The 19,960-nt window shown below is 37.0% G+C and overlaps 1 protein-coding gene across 1 annotated transcript; it reads right to left on the bottom strand.

Annotated features, from left to right (window-relative positions):
- Positions 1-2,001: 2,001 nt before the first annotated feature.
- LOC120138297 lies at positions 2,002-4,018 on the bottom strand. Its single transcript, XM_039153809.1, has 3 exons — positions 2,410-4,018; positions 2,275-2,319; positions 2,002-2,102 (listed from the first exon to the last, which is right to left on the bottom strand). The coding sequence occupies exons 1-3, from the start codon at positions 4,001-4,003 to the stop codon at positions 2,002-2,004; spliced, it is 1,740 nt and encodes a 579-aa protein (XP_039009740.1). The 5' UTR covers positions 4,004-4,018.
- Positions 4,019-19,960: the final 15,942 nt, after the last annotated feature.

Genomic DNA, 19,960 nt, shown 5'->3' with positions numbered 1-19,960 from the left:
CCTTTTTGTTTGCCTGTCTATGGTGAGGAAAAACTTGGGTTCTTTAACATGTATGTTTATCAATAAATGTCCTAACTTGAAAGCTGACAATCATCTTTCTTGATACGAATAATTTGTGTGTAACAATAAACTGCTATCTTTACCAACTCTTCTTCCGGTATCTGAAGTAATTCTGGCATATTCCAGTTATACTCCCGTGACATTTTCTTCGGGGACTTTTCTTTGGGGATTTCTTCTTCTTCTTTTTCTTCTTCAGGGTTATATGAATTACAGAATGGATGTTCAACATGTTCATTCACGGTCGTAACTTCCTCCTCATTATCATCAACAACATCTTCCTCGGCAGCGGCTGTTTCATCATCAAAATTCGGGTATTGACCAATATCAAAATCATTACACGTAGGGTCTGTTTCTTCTTCTGAAACATCATCAAAATCCGAGTATTGTCCAAGATCAAAGTCCGGGTATTGACCAAGATCAAATTTCGAATACTGACTAGTACTCACAATTTTTTCTGTTGGCTCATCATCATCTAACTGCTCAATACGAAAATCGGAATTTGGTACTGAAAGTTGATTGAGATTTGGATTAAGGAAAGGTTGTGGGTTTTGAGATTGTGTTTGGTATTGGAAATGTGGTGAAACAAAATTTTCTTGGTGATGAAATTGTGGTGGAACCACTAAATTTTGAGCACTATAAACTGGGGTTGAAAAACTTAGTTGATTACTACCCGCTACTGACCTAACTTCACTACTTCTAGGTTCAACAACATACAATGTAACATCATCTTGCGAAACACTAATGTAAGCAATGAATCGTTCAACATCTTCATTGTCGGTTAACAAATAAACTTTACCTTTTCTCTGATAAGATAGCCTAAATCCACTTAAGGGCTCTAAGTTCAATTTATTTGTAACACGTAACATTAGAGTTTCATAAGTTAACTTTTTTAATGACAGTTTTAGTTGAAGATTCATGGGTAAAGGCATATATTGTAAAACACCATGAACATTCTCCCATGACCCTCCAAAACACAAATCTATCCAAACATGATCAACATTAGATGATTTCATTATTGTAAATTAATTTACTAAACAAACGAGCTGCGAAACTAAAACCTGTTGCCGGATGGGGAAGGATGTCGTTGGATATAGGAACGGATGTCGCCGGAGAGAGTGATAGATGGAGATGGAATGAGTTGCGATTTAGGGATTTAGGTTATGAGTTGCTTCTGCTGCGTAGTTATATACCCAAAACATTTGTGTTGCGAAACTAAAACCTGTTGCGAATTTGAAATTCAGTGTTGCGACAGTCAGAATCGCGTTGCGATAGTCAGAATCTTGTTGCGATAATCAGAATCGCGTTGCGATAGTCAGAATCGCGTTGCGATAGTCATAATCGCATTGCGATTTACATATTCGCATTGCGATTTACATATTCGCATTGCGAATTCGGAAAATCGCAGCGCGAATTTTGAAAATCGCAATGCGATAGTCAGAATCGCGTTACGAATCTGGAAACTGAATTGCGATACCGGAGATCGCGTTTCTATTTATCGATCGCACTGCTATTTAGTTGGTCATTTTGGCAAATCCAAAAAAGGTTGGTTAAAATCGTATATTATAAGGCATTTTGGGTTACTGAGGTTATTTTCTCTATTTTCAACAATGTGCTCAAGTGGTCCTCCCAACCTCCATCCTTGCTATATATTGTACTGCTTAAAAAACCATATATATATAAAAGTTCCACTAGAACAACCACTTGCATTCCACTTAAGTTCATGATATCATTCATATGATCCTTTAAAATAAAAATTCAACTCATCATCATCAGTATATATATTATTCTTAACTCGTAACAGCTAAAACATTTCTCATGGCATCTGTCTGAATGAAAGACTTGAACCATTTTCAATATGGAAAATTTGATGCCTCTTGAATGACATCATTGCTTTCATGCAACAGGAAGTGATATGCTATGTGTGTTTTCTGTTTACATTGATTAAGCCGTAGCATTAACAGCTTTGTTTCTTCTTGACCTTTTCATCTCTCTCCAACTTCTTTCCCTCACAATCAAAGGTTCTTCAATTATGGTGGACAGACCTGGAAAAAGGGTTACCAGCAAAAAGTCATAAAACTTGGCGATTCACTTTAGACGCATGCTATGTTGCAGGAAATGTATATATATGTATGTATATAACCATATGAAGTGTCACAAGATTGAGTTTCAGTGATGACTTTGTACTGTTTTATGATATATCAAGTAAATGCTCACCAGATGCTATACTTTTCTTCTTCTTCATCATCCTCATCATTTCATCACATTCTTGCAGATAATCCTCATTGCTACTTATCTCATAATCTTCGTCTGATTCTTGCAGTATTTTTGTGTGGCAATTGATCGTGGCCTTCGAATGCGCATTGGCAAACAGCCATGTGGCACCCATCTGTTTGCTGATCATACGAGCTGCATAGTATGGAATCTTCACACACTTGTTAGTCTCCGAGTTGATGGAGCCATTGATGAACACTATGCAGTCCATTAAGCTCTCTTTAGCCAGCCCTTTCATGTCATAAGCCTGTGATCTTCTCCACAGACTTTTAACATGAGAATTAGTGGGATTGGAGAGGCAAAGAGCTCGAGTTGAGTCTCTTATGGTAGCATCAGGGTCTTTAAGCATCAAATAGCACTGAGCTCTATTACTATATAGGATCATTCTCTCTTTTCGAAGTTTCAAAGGGCATGCATCCAACGCTTCGGTATACCTCTTTATAGCAGCCTCTACATCTCTTAACCAAAACATACGATTTGCTTGTTGCTTTACGAGGTTTCCTAGTACCCTTCTCTCTTCAACCTTTTCCTCAGACACGGTTTTCTCTCTGTTCTTCCTTTCTATCTTCAACTCCCACGTTTCTCGCAGAGCCTTTATAACTCGGCTGTTCTTGATTCTAAACTTGTTTTGTTTATAACCTAAGAGAAGGGCTTTTGTGATAGTTTCACCTAAGCTTGATCTATCTCCAAGACTTTTGAGTTCAATCAAATCGACGAGGAACATGGTGGCAATTTCAATAACCTTGTACCTCGTATCTGGGTCTTTGAGAAGCAATAGAAGGCAATCAATGCCCATGTACTGCCAATCATCTGATGACCTCGAGAGATGACATAGATTCTCTAAGACCTCCTTAGAATCAGAGATGCTTTGTCTTCCATATTTACTGTAACACAAAATTCTAATCAATCCCACACCGGCTGGCGACGAGTGGTTCACCAATCCACCCCACATTCCACACAAATCAACCAAAAACTCTTTCTTGCAAATAAGATTCAGAGATCTCTCTTTGCAGGCAAAGCAGTTGAGAAGATGGAGAGACCAGCACTGTATCTGGCTAGCCCATTCCTCTGCCTTTCGGTTCTCCATTTCTGAACCACCAACTCCTCTTGTAAGCAAATCACAGTGATATTTGGATCTCTTACTCTTATCCTTCTCGCCAACAAACTTAGCATACACTTGTTCCAAACAAGTAGAAGCTATGTGCATTGTAAGTCTCACCACTTCCTCTTCATGAGCTGCCACTGCTTCAAAGGTTCTCTCATAGCTTGCGAGGTGACCGAGAGCTCGAACAGCCACTCTTTGCTCAACCCAGCTCATGTTTCCTCTTAGAAGCTCCATTAATGGAGGTATCACACCAGCCAGCACAGCTTTCTCTGCAAACTCAACCTTGTTCATAGTGTAGGAGCCTATAACATGAGCTGCATAGTAAGGAATGTAGATGTTCTGGTCATTAAGAAGCCAGCCTCTATCGTTGACTCCTTTCTCTAAGAAACTGGTCATGCAGTCAAAGATGCCGAGGGATGGGAACTCGGGATCATCTGGCTGCGCCATTGCAATATTCCAGAGACTACTTAGGACCAAAACATGTTGTTGGTCATCTCTGATGAGTTGCATTTCCTTGAAGCTAGCTGCGATTCCAGCTCTTTTGAGAGATGGGTCTACTTCTTTCATGATACAAAAGAAACAACATGGATCAAGGCATGTCTGCTCCATAACCATTTTGTTTGTATCGCTGGTTTTAGGGCTGTTAAAGATAGGGGTCATCTTCCCTTTCTTTTTCAGGGAATCCATTACTTTAGAACAAAGATTTGCTGTATAAGTCTTCCTGGATTTGAGCAAGGTTAGGGTTTTCGGGTACTATAAATATTCAAGAAGATAAGTGGTGTAGTGACACCCAGCGGCGCATGAAAAGGATTTTATAATCTAACTTTGAGAACCCATTTTTCCATTTTTGAACTGAAGCAAATGCGTGCACCGATGAACCGAGGGATGTTGTGAATGCTGTCGCACTCCTAAAATTTTTAAAAATTTTTATATTTGAGATTTTTTTTGTATTTTACATTGATTATTTAATACCCAAATATTTTATAATTCTACACTCTTAAATTTTTTTAATATAACTTTTATATTTTCATACCCTTAACGTAAATTTATTTGTATGTCCCTGAATGTGTGCCTCTTTTTCTCACGTAAAGAGGGTAAAATATCACAGGTTTACAAGGAGGTGATTCCAGTGAATGAATTACAAAACCTGAGTGCTTGTGTTTATTTAACGAGGTGGGTAGGAATGCTTAATTAAGCAACTTCCATTTGCAATGTTTCAATGAAATAAGAGAACTTATATATACCAACCGTACCACGTAAATGAGCAAAGTATTCGACTTGCTATATGTTTATCGTTTGTATAACGTTTGTTTTTATTCGTTTATTAAGCTAAATAAATTTAACATATAAACGAATATCTGTTTGTTTGGTTTTTTATGTTTATAAAAAAAACTCATTTACTTGGTCGCTTATAAATTTTGTTTACCTGGTTCTCCTTTTTTCTTTTTTCAAATTTTGGTGAACGTATGTACTAAATTGAATATAAGTTGAATTTTAAAGTCCAAATTGTGAAGTCTAAGGAACTAAGGACTAAAAGTATTGATGTATATTAAATAAACATGTTTATGAACACTAAATGAACAAACATGAACATGATTATGAAAATTTAAATGAATGCAAACATGAACACCTTCAAAATAAACCAATGAAACGAACGCAAGTTTATTCATTCAAATTTGATTCATTTACACCCCTAAATATCCATTCCTATTCTCATATGTAATGGGGTGAGGGGGAGGTAGGATAGTAGGTTGTGCCCCCAACGCCAGGTTGAGAGCAGCTTCCGTAGAAGACATTCGGCAGTCAAAATTATAAATTGCCTACCGTGGGACTCGATCCCACGACCACACCGTGGGACTCTATCCCACGACCACAAGGATAAAAACTTTGCGTTCTACCAACTGAGCTAGACGGGGAATTCTAAATATCCATTATAACTTTTTATTAAATATACATTAAATGACAACATGGCCGGCTCCAAGCCTGTACAGAACTCAAAACTGAAAACTGAAAACTGAAATGTTTTGCTGGTTTGCTTCACACTGTAAATTCATTCATCTGACTCTTTTTTTCCCTAGTTTATTGCTCATGTTAAACATAAAGTCAGATGTTGCGGACTTGATCAAAACTCAAAAAGCGTCCAAATCCGGAGAATGTGTCCTCTTTTTGTGCTTCACAAGCCCTAAAGTCATTATAGGTTAATTTTTTTTACGGATGCTCCATATTTACTGGCAATGGGTTTTCACATGTGATTCATTATTTGATCATCTTTACGGTTGCTCTCTTCTCTGTAGTAGGGTTAGTGCTTGCCATGTCAGCAACCTGTGGTCCTATACGGTTGAGGTTAGGCCTGGGGTTGAATTATTGCTGTTTTGCCCACTTTTTCTATCCATTTGTTTATTCACAACACCTAACATTTTCTAAAACCTGTTTTGTCTTATGTGACCAAAGATCAGTTAAACTGGATATCAAGTTAAATAGTCAAATCTTCGTGAATCTCCAAAATTATACCCATCAACTCAGATTATTCCAAGTTTTTAGATTCCCTGTGCAAACTTACTATGATACTGTCTGGATCAGGATTTAAATAACGATCGACAATTGCGATAGCGCCCGCTATATAGCTGTAGGCTAGCGGTGTCCTCCGTAACCGTTATTATATGACTTTCATAGCCGTAATCATTCCAATAGCGTCCATATATCCGTAATCACGATAAACGCGACGCTACTTAAAATGTGACCGCAACCATAATTTGAATCCTGGAAACTCAGATTTTCTTTTGCTCGAGTTCGTTAAATCTTCTGTTACTTTGATTTGCAAAAGCTATTTCAGTATGCTACATAATATTAAATTGCGGTCGCAACGTAATGTAATGGCCACATCGTAACGTTTTTTTAGGTCACCGCGATACTGCGACCGCAACATAAAATGTATTCTTTTAAGAAAAAAATCACGCCGTAATATCTACAACACCCGCAACTGCGACGCGACAGTCACAACCGCGACTGTAACTGCAACCACAATTTAGTACTATGTATATATATATATAAGAGACCAGATCACCATAGCTAAAAAAAGCTCACACGGGAAAGCAAAATGAGGAACCAATCTCTTTCTATCCTTCCATTTATCTGTCATGATAATGGCAAATGCAATGTTTGAGGGACCACAAGCTTCAATATCAGAATCCAGGGTATTGTTGACTCAAACCAAAAGCAAAAGGTGGTCCCTTAAACATTCCTCAGCCACTTAACAAGCAAAGCTCTTATATATATTGATTAAACCAGAATTAGTACAGATGTTTGAAGGTCTCAAGATTATGCGGCTCACATACAAACTAGCTGTATATAGAAGTAAAATCATGAAAAGCAGGTCCAAAGGGATTAGATTATTAATAATTCAGAACTAATGTGTGAAGTTTACGTACGTTGATACTATTTTTCTTATTGTAAAGTTTCAAAATGTGTATGTAGCTGTATTGGGATGGGCATAAATTTGTTTTCTTATTCATTGCATATATAATCCGCGTGGAAAATAAGTGCTTTAGGTTCTAAGTTCATGATGATCAAGACTGGATTTGAAATCTAACCTCACTGAAGAAAGTGAAACTGGGAACATAAATTTTACTTTAAACTGTTTAGCTGACTGATACCTAATTAAGCAGACTTCGGACAGCATAGGCCACACATGATCCTAACAATTTGGAAAAGCCCACTAATATATTTGGGCCAGTTGCAAAATGTTTAAATATTTATGCAATTGAATTTGAAACCTTGAAAAAGATGAACTTCTGGGGTTCAATTGTTAGGGTATGCTGTAATACCCCAAATTTTGGCTAGTGACACCAAAATATAAATTTTAAAAGTTTAGTGGTCAAAGTATAAACTTGTAAAAGTTCAAAGACCAAAAATATAATTTTAAAAGTTATATATTTTGGCCCTTCAGTGAATAGTTTATTGTGAAATTAAGGTTTTTATGGGAATCGAATTTTGATTTGGGATTTGTATTAAAAGCTAAAAAGCAGTAAAGTCCGATAAGAATTCAGATAATCGGATCGAATCGAATTTTCACAAAAAATTGAAGGAAGATGGAAAAATGTTAGAAATATTATTTCCATAATTTTGAAAAATGAAATTTAACATGGATTATTGCATTAAGGTCGATTTGCCATGTTAAGGCAAAATTGTGAAATTTGGTGACTAAATTCCAATTTTCGAAAATTACAAAGGATAAAGGTGGAAAGTCAATTTTGTTCGTTCATCTTTTGAATTTGGAATATTAAAATGGAAGATAGTGCAATGGCAAGTTGAAATTATCATGTTTCATTAAGGGTAAAATGATAATTTCATAATAATTGAATTTTAAATTTAATTATATTATGTTAAGCCAAGTGTATTATGTTATAATTAAAGGAAATGTAACACCATAATCCAATCCGACCCAAAGATCCATGGATTATGATGCCACCCGGAACCATCGAAATGGTTAACCTGAATTTTTTTTTAAACATTTAATAACATCAAAATCATTCATCATAATTTAAGCGAAATCGAAATCAAGTTTACAAAATATTGAAGTCTCCTAATAAGTACAAATACATCCATAGAGCATAAATCAAAATAGAGTTATGACTCGATTGTAAAATGTTCTTGACCGCTTGTAAATGTATATGTTAAGGCAAGCAAATATGTGCAAGTATACACAATCGATTCAAGTAATATAGGGTAAGTGAGTATCGTCTCCACAGGGATTGGTCAAGAATATATTTTCACCACAACTAGAACTAATGTCACAAACTATGTCCTACTAAATATCAACTTAAGAACTAATATTAATAAGACAAAGGATTGATTTAACAATTTCATAAAAGTTTGTTGGAGGTAAAATAAGTATGCAGAATGCTAAAGTAAAATAAAACTAGACAAGTGTTGATTCAAATATAATGCAAACAACCTCACATATTTAGACATATCACAGAGCACTTATACTAAACCCTTGTATTGTCAACAATTATTTCTAAGTCTAGAATGAATTATTATGACTTGCTAAACTGCCCGACAGGATTACTAGGTATTCTTAGATGGTTGCTATGGCAATACTCCTCAGCGTTAACTACAACCCTTGGTTTGTCAAACTGTTGTTGTAGCAATACCTCTCAGCGTAAACTATAGGAATTGTCTATCCTACTCTAGCGTCTATCCCTTTTAGTCGATTGAAACTCACTCCTTATCTCTAAGGTAACAAGTTAGAACTTCACCATCCCTGATTCATTCCATTGCTCACGTGGATCTATCTTAATTCTATCGAATCTAAGTATCACTATCTAGACAAAAGGCTATCTCTCGATGCTCTTATATTGTCAAGACATGTTTTACCAATACCCCAGGTGATCTCTCGATACTCTTACAGCGTAAGGTAAAATATTTAAACATTGAGCAAAACAGTCATACGCAAAACATAATTCATCATTCATAAAACATAAAAATATTGTTCAGACAAAACAAAGTTTAACACCAAGTAAGAAATTCATGGTGCTATCAAAGATCATCAAGAATTCAACGTTTAGTACAACCCCAAATAGATAAAAAGTTAAGAACGAAGGAAGAACAAAGAAAGAACGACTCTCAAAACCGAGGGCTCTGTCAAGATGATTCTTATCAGCACTACGCCTGCCTTGGTGATCACCCTCTCTCGAGGCCTGATCACCGCTCTGCTAAAGTCTAGCTATGGAGGACACAAATGAAGGTCGATGGGTAGATGGTGAAGAAGCACTGCAGTTGCTTGCTCACGCCTTGGGTAAAGCTCTTCTCTCTTCTTTCTTGCCCCCTCTCTTTGTCGGCTACGACTGGTTATTTATAAGGAAATATCTCCTCGAGCTTTGCATGCTTTTGGAGTTTCCTTAAATACCCATTATTAAATTTTCAGACTAAAAAGGAAAGTCGACTGTCAGAATAATTAAGGCTTTCCTTGCACGTGAAGTAGGTCATCCAGCTGGCTTGTGACATAGGCAGTTTCGTCACTCCTTCTTCAACCTTCTTCAGATAAACCTTGCCTCGGTGAGATAAATTTGCTCCTCACGTTCTCGTCTGTTCCGTTGGCCTTTGTAAATTTACGTTGTCACGACTGAAATGTTCTTCCTCTGTAAGTTTCCTGCAAAAATACAATCTAAGCAACCCTTTCTCCTCAGCAACATCAGTCAAACCAAATAAATCTTGCCTAAGCAAAATTTATCCACCACAAGCTAATATAACCTATATGCAACTAAATGCAACTAAATATTTTTAGACGAGCAGTAACTCAAGTGAAAAGACTGGAAATTGAGTCTTTTTACGGAGTTATCACACCCCAAACTTAAGCTATTTCCTGTCCTCAAGCAATGTACAATAGCTAGAAGAAAATCAAAATTGTCATGACAAGCAGTGTTAAGAAAATCATAGGGTTTGAGATTTCAGCCCTCAGCAAAAATTGTTTGGCCTCAACATGTTCAACAGTCATATCAGTCAAGTTCCTTCCCTAGTCAGGATTCTTTGCTATAGTGTGTGCGTGATTGTAACCAGTCTATGCATAAAGGTAATTAGAAAAGTTAAGTAAGCACTTCTGGTTTGTCAAGGCAACAAATTATTTGTCAATATTAGTTTATACTCCTAGTTATTCAGCTCATCACACCTACCGTTCCACACTCTAGGTGAAAGGAAGCATACCTTCCACCCCCAAGCTAGTCGAGCAGAGTCATCTTGTGACTACTTTCATTCACTCATATGTCGTGGCTACTCTTAATTTCTTATGGATTTTTTCTGTTTATGCCTTTCTACAAAGGAGTGTCCCTTCTTATTTCCTTCTTATTTTTTAAGTTTTTAAACATTAGAGAGTTTTCACTTCACCCTTAAAATATTTTTGAAGTCTCGGCAAGAAAAAAGTTATTTTCCAAAAATTTACAGATTACCTGAAGCAAAGACAACCTACAATCGTTTTTATAAACTTTAAAGAATCAGTCATAAGGTTGGTTCTCTTCTTTAGACAGTCTTAACAATAATTCTGGCCAAGGCAATCAAATTATGCATTCATCATCGGACATCCTTAATTCATTCCTAACAATAATCTTAACCTGTTATGTCATGACAACCAAAATTTTCAACCAATTATCATCAACTACTTTCTAACAAAGTATGGTAGAATATGGTACAATACCTCCCCCAAACTTGAGGGATGCATTGTACTCAATGCACGAAAACTATATGAATCTATATGAAGATGCGAAAAAACAAAAACTAAAATCGAAACTCACTGTGGTGGGGTGACTTGGCTGGACGCCCTCGTTCCACGTCATTTGGGAGGAGAGGGACTCTCGCATCCCGAGTTTACTACTACTGGTGTCGAGGAAGATGGCTGGAATATATGGCATGCCATTCTCTTATAGCGCTTCTTGTTGGTCGAGGCTCATGCTGGAGTTGACTGCTCGGCAGTAGGAGTTGGTTGTGCTGGAACTGGTACTGGACTAGGATCTGCTACTGGGACCGGTGTAGCTTGACTGACTGGGGGTTGTATAGGACAATGCTTGGGTTACTTCGATGTTTGAGTAAAATCTTCATCAGGGAAGAAGTTGGGTGTGCTATCTTGACTACTCTCGAAGGTGGAAAAGGATGAGGAGCTGAAGAACTCTTCTGTGTCTCCTTGGCCTTCTTATGGTACGGGTGGGACATGGGTTTCCAGTGGTGGAACATCAGTGGGAACTTATGGGGGAGCTTCTGGAGGGACATGTGATGTCGAGGCATGGAATGTACTGTCACCCGCATTGTATTTGAGGATGACACTAGGGAAGGTTGGCAGTTTGGTTTTAGTGTTCGAGAGCAACTCCTTGAAGAAGGCGTTGAGTTGCATGTCCCTCGCCTTGACATACTCGAAGTAAATTTCCATGTGGTTCTCTGGGCGTTCGATCTTTTCACGCATTTCCCAAGTGTGCGTGACCACGACAACCATTGTAGCTGCGGAAACCGATTTTGCTTTTCGCTCCAAACCTTTCTATGGGTCATCGTCATTGAAGCTCATCAACTCAGGTACCTTCTTCTTGGTGATGCCCTCCTTGGATTTAATGAAATCCTTGAAGGGCTCCTCAGAAACCTTCTTCTTCTTGCACAGTGCGGTTATCAGGTTGGGAAATAGTAAGTTACCCCGGTTCCTCTTGGCACATTTATGGATATTCTCGAAGATGAGTTCTCCAACGTCGATCTTTCTCCCGTATATGATTGAGAGCAAGAGCATCAATCTTTCAACAAGGACAGTGATGTTGTGGGAGGTTGGCATCAGTTTGCCTTTGAGAAAATGATTCTATAACTTCACGTTCAGTTTTAGGGCTTGATGATCTACTCGTTTCCTCGTTGGGGTTTTCCTTCAAACTTGGCCCACCCAAAGCATAAATCCTGCAGTACTCCATCATACATTTCTTGATCCGCCTCAGCCACGAATCGCTTGTTCTATTCCTTCACTTTCCATAACTTAAAGTATCTGTTGAGCGCTGAGGGGAAAAATCGAAGGAGCTTCCATCGGACGTACACTATGTGGTTGGATGAGTCTTCGAGATGGGCGTAGAACTCCCTTACTATCGCCAGTGCTATGACTTTGGGATGGCGAGCAAACTTCTCCCAGTTGTGTTTCTTTATTACGTCCATCACTTCTGGTCTAAAAGATTCCTCATTCGCGACTGGGAAAACGAATCCATCTTCCAAATATACATGACATTTCTGAAAGATCTTGAAGCGTGCTTCTGCTTCGCCTGTTTGGAAACGTTCGAAACTCTGTGTTGGGGCTGGGGCTTTCCTTGTTCTTACCATTATACTTGGCTGAAATCAGTGGTGGGGAGGGGGGAAAATTTGTTGAGAGAATTTTTTTTCTTGTTTAGTAGAGAGAGAATGACGTACGATAAAGAAGAAAAAGTTGGGTGATTTGTTTCTTTGGAAAGTAATGGGTGGTTTCGGGTTATTTTTGTCCTTACACGCAGGGGAAATATTTTTGCATTTAATGAAAAATATCTTATTGGACATAAAATGGGGGGAAAAGACCACTTTTCCTCTTTATTCTGCCGCCAAAACTATGCATCCTAGGATTTCCTTTTCTTCTCATGCATGCTCTAACTCCCCATGCTGCCAGATGTTCCTTGCTTGCCTACAATAATAAAGAAGAAAAAATAATAATAAAATAAAACGGATAATGAAAGCAGAAAATAACTTAATTTATTTATGTATAGAATTCAAATTTTCGTTTCCTAGGCAACGAATTTTGTTTAAGAAAATAAAGCAAACTCTTGGGCATCATGTGCCAACGATGCCGGTTTGTCGCGTATAACTGGGGCTCCTTTGTACTCCTTGAGTCTCTTCCCGTTCACCTTGAAGATGGAACCATCGTTTTTGTTCTGGATTTCAATTGCTCCATTTTCATAGACTTGGTGTACGATGAATGATCCTGACCATCTTGATTTTAACTTGACTGGGAATAACTTAAGACGTGAATTGTAGCACAATACTTGTTCTCCATAATAGAATTGCCTCGACAATATTTTTCTGGCATGCCATCGTTTTGTTTTCTCCTTATATATGCAGGCATTCTCGTATGTATTTGCTTTGAATTCATCAATCTCGTTCAGTTCTAAGAGTCTTCTTTCTCCTACAAGCTGAGCATCCATGTATAGCTTCTTGATGTCCCATTAGGCTCTATGTTCCAATTCAACAGGCAAATGACATTCTTTTCCATAGACCAGTTTGAATGGTGACATTCCCAACGGTGTCTTGAAAGTTGTGCGATAAGCCCATAGTGCTTCATCTAGCTTCAGTGACCAGTCTTTTCGACTTGGGTTGACCACTTTCTCAAGGATATATTTAATTTCCCGGTTACATACTTCGGCTTGTCCATTCGTTTGAGGGTGATACGCCATAGCAATCCTATGTCGTACTCCATATCACATCAGTTCCTTGGCAATCAATTTGTTGTCAAAATATGTGCCTTCATCGCTGATAATAGCTCGTGGTGTTCCAAATCGGGTGAATATATTTTTGTGAAAAAATTTTAACACCGTCTTGGAATCATTTTTAGGTGAGCAATGGCCTCAACCCATTTTGATACATAATCCACTGCCAAGAGAATGTACAAATCTCCAAAAGATGTGGGAAAAGGTCCCATGAAGTCTATTCCCCAAACGTCGAAGGGTTCAATTTCTAGAATATTTTTCCATGGCATCTCGTGCCTTTGTGATATGTTTCCTATTCGTTGGCATCTATCACATGACTTATAGAATTCATGCGCATCCTTGAATATGGTTGGCCAATAAAATCCAAATTGGGGCACATTCGCTGAAGTTCTCATTCTACCGAAATGCCCTCCATATGGTGACGAGTGACACTAGTGTAGAATATCTCTCTATTCGTCTTTTGGAATGCATACTCAGATTATTTGGTCTCCACATTGCTTGAATAAAAATGGTTCATCCCAGTAGTAATGTCACACATCATGTCGAAACTTCTTTCTTCCCTGGCTAGATAAATCATGAGGAACAATACCACTAACAAGAAAGTTAACAATGTCAGCATACTATGGCGCATCCGTGAAAAATAATATTTTCTCATCAGGGAAATCCTCTTTAATTTCTGTTATGTCAAGACGAGCAGGTTCTTTATCTAGCCTAGACAAATGGTCTGCCACTTGATTCTCTATACCTTTTCTATCCTTAATCTCTAAATCAAACTCTTGTAGTAATAATATCCATTGAATTAGTCTGGGATTCGCATCTTTTTTATTAATCAGATATTTAATGGTTGAGTGATCTGTATGCACAATTACCTTCGTGCCTATTAGGTATTGCCAAACTTATCGAATGCAAATACTATTGCTAAAAGTTCTTTTTTAGTGGTGGTATAGTTTACTTGTGCATCATTAAGAGTACGACTCGCATAGTATATGACATGAAAGATTTTACTTTTTTGTTGCCCTAGCACTACTCCGACCGCATAGTCACTAACGTCGCACATGAGCTCGAAAGGTTCGTTCCAGTCTGGCGGGACAATAAATGGTGCTGCTGAAAGCTTTTTCTTCAAATCTATGAAGCCATTCAAACAATCATTAGTAAATTCAAATAGATGATTTTGTTGAAGAAAAAGACATAAGGGTTTAGAGATTTGAGAAAATCTATTATGAACCACCTGTAGAAGCCTGCATGTCCAAGGAAACTGCGTACATTGGTGGGTGGGGGTAGGTTTGTAATTACATCCACCTTGGCTTTATTTACTTCGATGCCTTGGAATGAAATTTTGTGACCCAACATTATTCCTTCGGTCACCATAAAATGGCATTTCTCCCAATTCAACATTAGGTTGACTTCTTCACATCGTTTCAGTACCTTGGATAAATTGTCGAGACATCAGTCAAAATCATCAATAAATATTTCCATGCATTTTTCCATTATGTCTGAAAAGATTGCCATTATGCATCTTTGGAATGTAGCTGGAGCGTTACATAATCCAAACGACATTCGTCTAAATGCATAGGTACCATATGGGCATGTGAAAGTGGTTTTCTCTTGGTCCTCTAGAGCTATGGCTATTTGGTTATACCCTGAGTATCCATCGAGGAAGCAGTAAAATGCTTTTCCCGCTATCCTATCAAGTATTTGGTTGATGAAGGGGAGGGGAAATGGTCTTTCTTTGTGGCTTTGTTGAGCTTCATGTAATCTATGCATATGCGCCAGCCCGTAACTGTTCTTGTGGTGAAGAGTTCATCATGTTCACCTTTAATCACGGTCACACCACCCTTTTTTGGCACGCACTGCATCAGGCTGACCCATGAACTATCAGATATAAGATATATTACTCCTGCGTCCAACCATTTTATGATTTCTTTCATGACTACCTTTTTCATGATTGGATTGAGCCTTTTTTGGGGTTCTACCGAAGTGCTATGGCTATCTTCGAGGTCGATTTTGTGAATGCATATGGTCGGACTGATTCCTTTCAAGTTTGTCATTGTCCACCCGAGAGTTTTTCTATACTGTGACAAAACATTCAACAAACTATTCTCCTGTTCAGAGGTTAGGTTGGTAGAAATTATTACTGGTAAAGTTTCATCAACTCCTAGATATGCATACTTCAAATGTGATGGTAGAGTTTTAAGTTCCAGTTTTGGTGCATGTTCTTGAGACTTAACTTCATCATAATCTAAGGGTTTGAATTTTATACCCTATCTATTATGAAGAAGTCTCAATTGATCCTTTGTCTTTCCTCCGTATCGTGTATTAGTGTCATTTTGAGGGCATTCACTATTCATGATTTCGTTGTCAGGATCATGAATCTCTGAATCCTATTCTAAACATAACTCGAATGTGTCTTGTTCGTGTATCTCAGTTGTAGGGTCATGGTACAAAGCGTTGTATTCATTATCTTAGCGATTCACCTCGCCAAGGATTGTATTTTCCTCTACTTCTCTAATACATTGGCATTCTTCTGGATCATCTACATATTTCATGGAATTGAATACATTGATGGTGACGCTTTGCTCTCCTACTCGCATTGTAAACTCTCCCTTTTCACAATCTATTAGGATTCTCCCAGTGGCTAAAAATGGTAGTCTTAGGATGATCGAGGCGTTTTCATTGGTTTCGTAATCCAATATAAGGAAATCAACTGGAAATACGAATTTATCCACCTTTACTATGACGTCCTCTATTCTGCCCTCTGGCCGCACATATGACCGATCAGCTAGATTTAAGATGACTGAGGTTGGACAGGCGTGATACCCATCTAGCTTCATAAATATAGGCTTTGGTATCAAGTTTACACTTGATCCCAAATCAACAAGAGCTCGTCTTATGAGGTCATTAAAAATTTAACATGGTATTATAAAGTTGCCAGGGTCTTTTTGCTTTGGTGGGAGTTTGCTCACTGCTGAACAGATTTCTGTTGTCGTTGCTGAAGATATTCATTTTTTTCATTTTAATTTTATTTATATTATTATTATTATTATTATTATTATAATTATAATTATTATTATTATTAATATATATTATTTATTTATTAATATTACAAAACCCGGAGCCCAATAATCAGGCCCATATTACAAGCCCAAACCAGATGGAAACCCTAAAACATTTAGGGTTTCAGTTAGGGTTTTCTAACCCTAACCCCGTGTGCCGCCGCCTCAATGGTTTCCAGCCGCCTCAGAAGTCTTCAGCCACCGCCGTTGGTTCCAGAAGGCCACATGTCCGCTGCCTACACTCCACCAATGCCATGAAGCCACCCCGAAGAAGCCTCCAGAAGCTCTGCTGCCACAACCCCGACCGTCCACGTCGCCTCTATGGTGAGTCACCAGCATAGCTTTGGTGACTCACTGAAATCCGCTCTTCGGACCGGTCCGATGGCCACACCGGTGATGGCTATAAAGCCATCACCCCATCTGCGAGCAAGGAAAGAGAACAACAGAGAGAGACGGAGAACAACAGAGAGAGAGGGAGAACAACAGAGACCGAGAGAGATACAAAGAAACAAGATACTAAAAAAATACCAACGATCTCAACAACAACGCAGTAAAGAAACAGAAAAGAAAGAAAAGAAAAAGAAAGAAGAGAAACTTACCGAGGAAGCCCCGACCACCGGATCTCACCAAAACCTTCGAAAAACCGAAGGTATATTTCTTAGATTTGCTCCGATCGGGAGCCGTTTAAAAGAAAAAGTCATCGGAACCGTCATTAAGACGGTCCGATCTATGTTTTAGTATAAAAAAAAAAATTTCCGGCCACCGGCGACGGTGGGCGGCGGCGGAAGAACGCCGACTGACGGCTGCCGGCCGGCTGGCTTCTCTCTGTTTAGAGAGAAGCGAGAGAAAAAATTCTCTCTCAAAGAAGAGAGAAAGAGGAGAAGCTGAGAAATGAAGGGCCAGCCGTTTTTGGACCTTAAATAGGCCTTCCCGAACGACGTCGTTTCGGGAGGGACTATTTGTGTAAATTTAAATTGTTAAATTCCGTCCGCAGCCATCAAGATTTGTAAACTTTACATTTTAGTCACTAAATCAAGTTTATAATCTTTTTAATTCAGATCTTTAATTTTAATTTTATTTATTTTAATCCTTTGTATTAAAATAATATATTTAGGGTAAATAACAGATTTAATCCCTTAATTTTAATAAATAATATTTTAATCCCTAGTTTATGTTTTAATTTATTGTATTCTAATATCCGAATTTTAGATAATTTTATTTTAGTCACTAAATAAATAAAATAAAGAAATAGCATGTTTAATCCCTATAATTTTGATTAATTATGAATTAGGTTTATAATTTTACTTTTACTATAATTTAGTCATTTATTTTAAATGTTTTCATTTATTTTACTGCTTTTAAATATATCGTTCTAGTTGTATTTTTATTGTTTTAATTTTACTTGTTTATATTTTTAAATATTTTTATTATTATGTATTCATAAATATATATATAATAAATAATAATTTATTTTTTTTAATAAATCATTTTAATATTTATTTTTCAATATCGAAGAAAAGGACAGTCTTAATACAACTGGATGTCCTATTCTGGTATTTTAAAATAAAAAAATATAAAAAAAATATTATTTAATTTTATTTAAATTAATATTTATCAATATCAAAGAAAAGAGTTGTCTTAAGGCACCTAGAAGTCCTTTTCCGATATTTTTAAATATTTTTTATATAATTTTGAAATAATAGGATTATAAATTAAATATATTTTGAATTTTTAAAATTTTAATAATAGAGACAATTTATAATTAAAAAGTACCAATTTTGGGCGTTGTAGGGGTGCTAATCCTTCCCTAAACGTAATCGACCACGAATCCCTTTTTATTATTAAAAAGAACGAATTTTTGGTTATAAACGCAGATCAGTTCATTTTTTTATTGATGTTTTCTTAAAACTCTTTTAAAAAATAATTTTTAGGTATTCGACCTACCTGACCCAAAAGGCCGATGGCGACTCCCAAATTATTTTCAAAACCATTTTTATTCACATCAATTTTCCAGCCAAGTATAATATTTCGTGCTCGGACAAAAACAAGTTACGACAGCTTGGCGACTCCGCTGGGGACCGGTCAAACTTTTAAAATCAATTATAAATTGTCTCTATTAATTAAAAATTAAAAGTTCATATATTTAATTTTTAATTCTTTCTTTTTAAAATTTTTATATTTACTTATTATTTTCATAATATTTATATGTTTTATTTTATTTGCAAGTATTTTATTTCATTATTTATTTTTCTGTCAAAGGTTTGAACATTTCTCCTCACACACAACACTTGCATTGCATAACATAAAGCTCTATAATTGAGTTGTCCCTTTTAAGTGGGAGTGAAAGCGACGTCTTCGTGAGAATTTATTCTCCGTGTCAGACCTAGAAAGTAACTTTCGGGGTTCATATGCTCTATGTCTTCGTGAGAATTTATTCTCCGTGTCAGGCATAGAGAAATGTATCCCCTCGAATTGAACTCGATCCACTTTAGTCTGTGATGGACTAGGATTGAGGGTTAGCAACCCAAGGGGGCACTAACAAGGACAATTCGGGTACCTTTATTCTTAGATCTGAAACCCTGCATATAATAAACCCTAGAAACTCTTCCGATCCGAAGTCATGCCGAAATTTTGTCCAAAATAGGTGTACACACAGGAGAAATGAATTCTAACTTTCCTGTTAATTTATTTATTTTCTTTACTGATTAAATTACATGTACATTTAAATTATTTAAATTATGAAAAAGCATGTTTAAATAAAAATATTTAGGTAAATGTTATTATTAAATTTCTTTATTATATAAACTAATTCATTTCTTTTTGTGTGTTCTTTATTTTTTCTGTTTGCATAGCATCATACAGGATAAAAGGCATTGATCCTTGTGTTAATTGTCTCATTGGAAAGCCTTCATCCATGGATAAAAAGTGTTCAAATCAAGTAATTCTAAACTCAGAAGTAAGACAGTGGGCTGAGGACTTACAAAGACAAGAAGGAGACAGTCTGCAGGATGATTATGTATCTGACTTGGCCAGTTATGCTTCAGTTTCGCTAAAAAGAAATGATATGCAGGATTTGCGAAGTATTTGGGAAAGTTGGGATTCAAACAAAAAATTGCAGTTTTATCAGACTTACGGAGACATCCCATATTTGCTCTATGTTGAAGTTGATGATGAATTACTCAGAGCCCTAATTCAATTTTGGAATCCAGGGTACAATTGCTTCACTCTCAATAAAGAGGACTTGGTCCCTACTATTGAAGAGTACACAACTTTGCTACATATCGAAGGGGCTTTGGAGAATCGAATTTATTCAAAGTCAATTAAAACTCAACCCTTTCGAGTTAAATTAGCAAAGATTGCCGGGGTACGAGAAGAATGGGTGGCATCCCGTACAAAACAAAAAGGTGAAAGCGAAGGCATTGCTTGGACCAACATTAAAGAACTTATTCAGAGCCATCCAGATATTAAAGTACGATTCGATTTATTTGCTCTGGGTATGTATGGTATGGTCA

This window comes from Hibiscus syriacus, unplaced genomic scaffold, assembly GCF_006381635.1.
Source record: "Hibiscus syriacus cultivar Baekdansim isolate YM2019G1 unplaced genomic scaffold, ASM638163v2 tig00110683_pilon, whole genome shotgun sequence".
NCBI classification, from domain to species: domain Eukaryota; kingdom Viridiplantae; phylum Streptophyta; class Magnoliopsida; order Malvales; family Malvaceae; genus Hibiscus; species Hibiscus syriacus.
The sequence above is the reverse complement of the archived record's forward strand: the minus strand, read 5'-3'. Positions and strand labels throughout refer to the sequence as shown.

Coding starts and splice junctions, on each gene's coding strand:
- LOC120138297 (XM_039153809.1), bottom strand. CDS start 4,003: ATGAAAGAAGTAGACCCATCTCTCAAAAGAGCTGGAATCGCAGCTAGC. Junction 2,320..2,409: donor GTTTGCCAATGCGCATTCGA/AGGCCACGATCA, acceptor TGCAAGAATGTG/ATGAAATGATGAGGATGATG. Junction 2,103..2,274: donor GAAGAAAAGTATAGCATCTG/GTGAGCATTTAC, acceptor CCCTTTTTCCAG/GTCTGTCCACCATAATTGAA.